At 45.2% G+C, this 7,926-nt stretch overlaps 1 protein-coding gene across 1 annotated transcript; it reads right to left on the bottom strand.

Moving 5' to 3' along the window:
• Nucleotides 1-932: 932 nt before the first annotated feature.
• On the bottom strand, nt 933-3,257 carry LOC142766061 (uncharacterized). Its single transcript, XM_075867877.1, has one exon. The coding sequence runs from the start codon at nt 3,255-3,257 to the stop codon at nt 933-935; it is 2,325 nt and encodes a 774-aa protein (XP_075723992.1).
• Nucleotides 3,258-7,926: the final 4,669 nt, after the last annotated feature.

Genomic DNA, 7,926 nt, shown 5'->3' with positions numbered 1-7,926 from the left:
TTTGATCCGCGCGGGGAGTTCTTCATCCCAGGAATGGCCTGAAACCCAAAGGCGTTGAAACAAAAGCTTTGCAGTGATGGTGAATAGCGATAGAATGCCAAGTGGGTCATAAATTGGGGAAGCAAACTTCAGTAGGGTACGTATCGTGTCGAGCTGGCCAGCCACTAAATACTGCGCCACAGACTTGGAAGAAAGTTTGAAGTAATCATTTACTATATCCTATTGCATTCCCAAGACTGCTGCTGCTTCTCCGGATGCTCCTTCTACTTGCTCCTCCTGGTTGTCCAAAATGTTCTGCAGCTGATGATCATTGGTCTTACACTTTCTGAGCTTCAAGCCAGCATCTTTCATAATTTTTTTCGACTGCTCATAGATGCGCCGACCTTCATGGAATGTCTCCGCACCCACCAATAACGACACAAAATGCCTTCATTAATGTAGAAGCAAGCTCTTTATCTTTACATGCGTTATCTGAATGGTAGTGAATAGTTGCCATTAGCAAGAAAGGGCTTGACGTTAATCCAAACGGTACCCGTGTCATGCGCCATTCGACGAGCTTACGGTGTTGGCTTACAGAAATAGAGTCAAACCAGAAAAACCGGAACGCATCTCGGTCAGTCTCATGTATCTTAATTTGTAAGAATGCCTTTTTGATGTCGGAATTGATGGCGACAGGGTACCACCAAAAGCTAAGAAGGACTTGCAGCGATTCTGGATTGAGGTTCACACCTTTATCCAAGCAGTCGTTAAGGAATGGTACACCTTGGGTGTGTGACGATGTGTCGAACACTACAGGCAGTTTGGTAGTTAACGATTCCTCTCCTATTACTTCCCGATGTTGCATATAATATATGATGTGATCTCGATCCCGAGGAGTATCCTTAGGCACCACTTCCGCGTGACCCAACTCCAGATATTGCCGGATTACTCTGTCATATCGCTGCAACATTCCTTCCAACGTTGATATGCCTCCGCGTTGATCTTTGTAGACGTGATAGCGGAATTTTCCGGTTGTTCCCTAGAAGCGGTTTCTTATATTCCTTCCAAGGCAACGCCACAGTGTATCTGGTGCTTTTCTTGCTAATGGTTTCATGTAATCGTGCAACGGACTCATGAGAGGAAGGTTCCGTTGAATCTGTGATGCCCATTGCTTCTGGTTGCCAAAAAGATTGCAAGGTCTGCGAGGTTGATTCGTCATCACCAATTGCTTGCACTTTCAGAATGCAGACCATTAGGCTAGAGCTGCAGTCAAGAACGGCTTTTTGGTTACTGGGTCTTTGTAGCGTCCATCCAAAAGCTGTATCTATTGCTACCAGTCCTGGAACTTCTTCACTTTTGTCGATGTGTCCCGACATGATTTGCCAGAGGTGGTCAGCACCGATCAACAAGCTGAGGCTATTTTTCGTTTCCGCATCAAACTTCTTTTCATCCACAATGACCTTGCTTTCAAGACGCAGGTTCTGAACGAAATGGCTGTCAGCTTTCGGGGAAGCAATATATTGGCAGATAACTGGAACAACGATTGCGCGCAACGTGCAGATGTCAGAACCGCGTTGGCTACGCAGAGGAACTTCTACCACTTGCCGTCTTTCCACAGTACTTGGTGATGAACAGCTAAACGTATTCAGCGCAATTTGTGTTTCTCCCAGCACCTGTAGGTGTAATGTCTTCGCAAAATCTTCCGTGACGAAGGATCGCTGGCTCCCTTCGTCGAGAATCCCTCGGACATACCCTGTTTTGCCATTTTTCATGACAAAGGGGCCAAGCGTTTGTAGATATACTTCACTGTGATTTGTTGTGCCCCCGCTCAGTGAATCCTTCTCACACAGCATAGCTGATTGTGACGACATAATTCCTACTGTGTTGCCGGAGGAGTCAACTGGACGAGAAGGTGTCGCTGTTTGGTTCGATGTATAGTGCGGGTCGCACATACTTGATGCGTGCCTCCCGTGGCAACTCGAGCAGGTGAGTTTGACGCGGCGAGAACGTGCCTGAGGTCCTCGGGACGTGCATCGATAGCAGCGGTTGTCTTTCGCAGGCATCTCTTTCTCCGAATCGATGGCAAGGTTCGCGTCACAAGCGCGGGTGCCATGTTTCTTCGACTTGCAGAAAAAACACTCAACCCAGCTGCTCGATGTGCTTTGTAGTACCACAGCCGTGCTGGTGCTGCCGCTTCGAGTCCTCTGTGCACGGTCATACAGCAGTCGGTCATTAAAGGGCTTGCACTGCTCCCGACTTTCTAGCTCTACACGAGTATAGGTGAGCAGCTCCTTTAACTCCGCATCAGATGTAGCAGCTGCCCCGCTTGGCTCAAAGACATTGGCAGCAGACCCGTTTTCTCTTAGTGCCTGACTGCGCTTTGCACGTGTGTAGGCCAAAATGATATCGTACGGCAGGGCTTCCTGTAAAATGTCAATCAGCATAGCGGAAAAGCTAAGCGTAGGAACATTTAGTGCAGTTGCACAACGGATATTCAGCTGCACAGCATCGTAAAGTCGCCTAAGGCCGCGGACGTCGCTTCCCGACTTGATGTGAGGTAGATTGCGAAGCGCTGATAGGTGGTGTTGCTTGATCCGTTTTCGATCTCCGAAGCGTTCCTCCAGTAACACGATGGCGTCTGCAAAACAGGCTTCGGAAGTCGGAAAACCACATATCGCAGCTGCCGCTTCACCCGTAAGATAATGACATAGATAGAACTTCGTCGTTGTTGACAAAGCGTTGTTCAGGTGGACAGTTTGCTCATACTGCTCCCAGAAAGCCGACCATTCATGTATATCACCTCTAAATGTTGGCATGCCAAGGTTCAGCAGCCTTTCGCCAATTGCGGTTGGCATTTCAGATGGTGATGTGTTTGCGTTCTGAGGAGCAGCTGCTGCTGTACTGTCTCCAAGTCGCAAACCGTCTATCTTGCAGCGAATCTCAGCGAGCATGCTTATAGCTTCGTCGTTATACTCTGCTGCCGCGACATACTTAGCTTCGAGCTCCTCGTCCGCCACGTGCTCCTCGAGTGCATCATTGATCTTCGAGAGCTCGTTGATGCTCGCTGAAAAACGGTCATAAATACCTGTGAGTTTGGGCTTGTCTGTGGTAGGGTCACTTAGCAGGGACTTTGCTTCTTGCAGGAGCTTGGTGTTCTGGGCTCGTCGAGCGGAGCGCTTGGTCTTGAAGCGATCCATTGGATCTGGTGTTGGAGTCTTGTCCGGTCTACGCCGATCAGTAACGATTCGTTGCAGTCCTCGCGGCCCGCAAAACGACATGGTCGAGTAGAAGGTCCCGTAGAGTCGTGCGATGAAGGAGACGTGTCCGCACGAGGGGTTTCGGCACCACGATGCAACGGAAAACTACCGATCGGAGAAGAAACCAGACCGAACGTTGTTTCTTGTTTTTAACTTCTTCTGATGCTGATGCTGATGACCTCTGATGGATGACGCTTACCCACAAAGGGGGATGGGCCAAAAACCGGGCGGCAGGATAGTTAAATGAAACTAAACTGAAAATGAAGCCAATCTGAAAAAGTAGCTTAAAGTAATACTACCAAAAAACAAAAATGTGTGCTGAGCAAGCGGTCAAACCATCTTTTGTTTTTGAAAGACATAACTACGATATATAAACTGAAGATCTGAAAAGGTAGTGGTTCACTAGCATGGTAATCTTTTAGTTGCGTTGATGTAATCAAACACAGCGGAGCATACATTCCTGTGGCAGTAACCAAATGAAGTTCCGTCAAGTGATAAAATTACTGGTAAATTTACTTGTATTCCTAGCTTTTGTAATGGAGCTGCTAAAAATTTTTTTCTCTGATAAGAATAACGATGACAGAATAAAAATAAATGTTCAATTGTTTCAATTTCGTTGCACCAAATGCATAGCGGTGACGCATTGAGCTGAGCTTTATTAAGGTAATAATTTAGTTGTGGAACCGCACAGCGCAATCGGGTATAAGTGACCTCTAACTGGCGAGATACACACCACTGTTTATTCCAGCAATAGCTCAAATGCTCGAAATCTTTGAATTTATCCAAATTACCTTTTCCCCATTGCAGGCAAGCATTTCGGAACCTTAGCGCGGTTACGTAAGCCGTATCTGGCAAAACTGGGATAATGGGCCCACCCTTCTTCTTTTGCAGTACTAGCCTGCACACGTTTATTCCTTTTCTTTTCCAACACAGCTATTAGAATCGTAGAAACAAAAATATACAAAGCACAAAAAAACAAAAACAAATGAAATTAAAAATAAATGATACAGCATAAAACAACACAAAGAAGATAGATCAACTATTTAACAGGTACTCTTTTATTGAGCTTTTAATTAAAATAAAGAAACTTTTCATTTTAGCGAAGTGGGCAAATCATGCCATATGGTGATGGTACAGAAGAGAGAAGATGATTTACGATAGTTTATACGATCCTTAGGAAGTAAAAAGTTATTATTAGCTGCAAACCTGGTTGTGTTAGTATTACCTAAATCCTTAGGATCAATGAAATTAGCAGAAAGTTGATGTCTTATTTGTTTATGCAGAAACATAATTAGATTAAACCTGAATAGATAGCTAACAGTTAATTTATTGCATTGAAGAAGGGGAGCGGCACTTCTTTCGCGAGGACAGTTAAAACTAGCGCGAATAGCTCGATTTCGTAGATGTTGTACAGATGAAAGATGACACTGGTAAGTATTCCCTCATGATGCGATGACGTAAGTGATATGAGAATGAATAAATTCGAATAAAGTGAAAGGAGTACTTTATGAGAAAAATATGAGCGAGCTTTGAGTAATGCACGAATGCCGAATGCTGCCGTTTTTCTAATGTGAGCAATATGTAGAGCGAAGTTAAGGTTAGCGTCGAGGTGAATGCCAAGAAAAGATACACTGTCGCTGATATTAATCAAATTAGAGTCAACTGTGAACTGTGGTGAGGAAGATAACTTGCGTTGAGCTGATCTAAAAACAATAAACGTAGATTTATTTAGATTAATAATTAAGCAATTTTCCTGGCACCACTTTGACACGCTACAAAGTAGAGCATTTAATTTATTAGTGGCGTTGTCAATACATCTATCAGCAATGGAAATGGTAGTATCATCAGCATATAAAACGGAGTGAGCTATGTGTATAATGTCAGGAATGTCATTAATGTAAAGTAAAAAAAAGTAACGGACCCAGTAATGACCCTCGAGGAACCCTTTGATTTATTGTTTTAGTAGAAGAAAATGAGCCCGATATGTAAACATGTAGTATGCTTTCTGTTAAGGAGGTAACTGTTTAAAAGTTTGAGGAATGGACCTGTATTACCGTATGATTCGAGTTTGTTGGATAAAATGAGATGATTAATGGTATCGAATGCCTTTGTGAAGTCTAAGAAAACTGACCCTACTACAAATCCTGCGTCTATAGAGTGTTTGATGAAGTCTGATAGGGAAAGAATAGCAAGGTTAGTAGAACTTCCAGCGCGAAAGCCAAATTGACAGGGCTTCAGTATATTAAATTTATTAAGGTACTTGTTTAGCCGAGTTATTAATAGTTTTTCGATGACTTTGCTCAGGGAAGAAAGAATACAGAGGGGGTGATAGTAAGAAGTAGATTTCTTGTCACCCTTTATAAAAATCGGAAGGACTTTAGCTATTTTCAGAGAAGTAGGGAAACTGCCATGCTTGAACGCAAGGTTTATAATTATAGAAAGTGGTTCAGAAATAATGTCTACTGCAAGTTTTAAGTGTCCTGCTGAGATTTTATCTATACTAGGGCCGCTTTCTTTGAGACTTTTGATTGCTGTAGGAACATCATCAGCGCTCAGGGCTCACAATGAACTAGTATATACCATGAACCCGACGTGGTTAAAGGTGGGAAGTAGATACGAAGCGCAAGCCGTAAGAAAGTAAAAGCCAAATTCTCCTGTCTCTCATTTCCCATTAGCAGCCATTGGCATGTACATTGAGCAATATCTGACAGGAAAAGGTTGCTACGTTATACTCGCTGATCGTAACCTCCTTGGTTTTAGAAACGTTTAGTGAGCATTGGTCCGCAGTGCCATGAATACAGTGAAATAGTGTACACCATGAACTCGAGGTGGTTAAAGGTGGGAACTAGACCAGAAGCGCAAGCAGTAAGAAAGTGTGCGTGAGCCACCTCTCGTTTAGTCCTTGGAATACCCGCTGGATGGCAGTGCTTCTATATGGGGAACATATGATGAAAAGGTGCGAGATGGTGGTACTTGGAGTGTTGAATAGATGGACGAACAGACACACAGACAGATGCATGGATGGACGCATGAATGGACACAGGGGTGGATGCTGTCACACACAGGTCCCGTTATTAGGGAGGCAATCGCCGGGCTAATTCCAAGGGTCGAAGTATTGGCCCCCCGAACCGCACCACGAAAGCGTGGACAATTTAGAAGTGGTCCTTTTTGGCGCGCCAGCGGACGCCGGCTGTGGTCCAAAGAACAAGTTAGAGCCGAGAGTTGATAAACAAACAAAATTATATTCTCATTAACGGCAGATCAAAAACAATACACACGTATGCACACTCCACAATAGTTACATACAATACGTCACCAATCAAACAACGTACTACACAGTACAATCAGCCACACTCAAAACAACGGACATAGACAACGAACGATACGCTCTACAATGCTGTCGCATGCATTGAACAACCAAGACACTTAAAGACTAAAGAGATAGAAACCTATCCAGTCCAAAGTTCTTGGAACAAAAGTCTGGATGATACTCTTCCGAGAATCACTCACTCAAAGTCCAGCGTTGTTGTCGTTCCGCAGTTCTCGAAGTTTCTCTTCCAGGAAACCTCGCCGAAGTTTCTCTTCCAGGAAACCTCCCGTCTTCAATAGGCCACTCTCCAAGCTTCAGACTTCTTCGCCCGCACACGTCGGCTTCACACACGCAGCTGTTGCCACGTGTCCTCGCTCGATAGCGGTAAACACACGCTCTTGCCTGTAGCTCAAGCCTTCACCCCGCAGGTGGAAATCCTCTTCATCTCTTGCTTCGTCCCTACGGACGAAACCTTCGCCGACTACACGGCGGTATACCTACGCACTCTGGCGCAACTTCCGTCTTCTCCTCATCTCTCATCTTGGCTGCTCGGTTAAATACCTTGCGCGCGAAATTCCAGACGGTTCTCGTCATTTCGTCGGCGCGATACGCAGCGAAGGCTGGGAAGAGGGCGAGACGGTTGGAACGCCCTCCGCGTCGGATGACTCAACTCGGCGTGACCACGCCTCCTTCGTTCTAGAAATATCGCGGGCTATCTCGGCCGCCGATGTGGGGCGAGGAGGTTCGTCGGCGAAGCCACGCTTCCGAGGGGAGAGCGCGCGCCCCGGGGAGCCTTTAGATGTTTGTTTTCTTTTTCTTTTGACCTCACGGCGCCACTCGGCGTTTCGTCGCGACAATTTGGCGGCGCGCCCATTTTTACGCTCGTTCTGTTACACTGTCCCCCACTTTAAGAATATTATCTCATAATATTCAGAACCCCACAAACGAGCGCGAACAGTCCCCACACACTCAAAGACTGTAACATAGTCCGTCGCTCATGACACGTCACATTCGCAATAGATCACCCAGTACAATCTTACATTGTAGTTCAATTCCACAACACATGAAATATAGCCACAGGTACACGACTACAACACTTCATCACTCATTCCAAACAATACAAACGTACAAAGTTCTCTCATTACAACAATTATACAACACTATACATCACATCACAGCACAGACACTTCGACACTAGTGACACAGGATAATGCAACATTAACACAACATATGGCACTCTGCACTGCCAAACACATTCTGATTCGACTTCAGCACTTATCCTGTGTATTTCGAGCTGCGCTTGCGTCCTTTCTTGTGGTGCTCGCTCGATCTCTTCTTGTTTTTCCTTGTCCTTTTTCGGCGAGCCTTTTCCAACGACGG

The sequence above is a fragment of the Rhipicephalus microplus genome, chromosome 6 (assembly GCF_043290135.1).
Source record: "Rhipicephalus microplus isolate Deutch F79 chromosome 6, USDA_Rmic, whole genome shotgun sequence".
NCBI lineage: Eukaryota > Metazoa > Arthropoda > Arachnida > Ixodida > Ixodidae > Rhipicephalus > Rhipicephalus microplus.
The sequence above is the reverse complement of the archived record's forward strand: the minus strand, read 5'-3'. Positions and strand labels throughout refer to the sequence as shown.

Coding starts and splice junctions, on each gene's coding strand:
- LOC142766061 (XM_075867877.1), bottom strand. CDS start 3,257: ATGTCGTTTTGCGGGCCGCGAGGACTGCAACGAATCGTTACTGATCGG.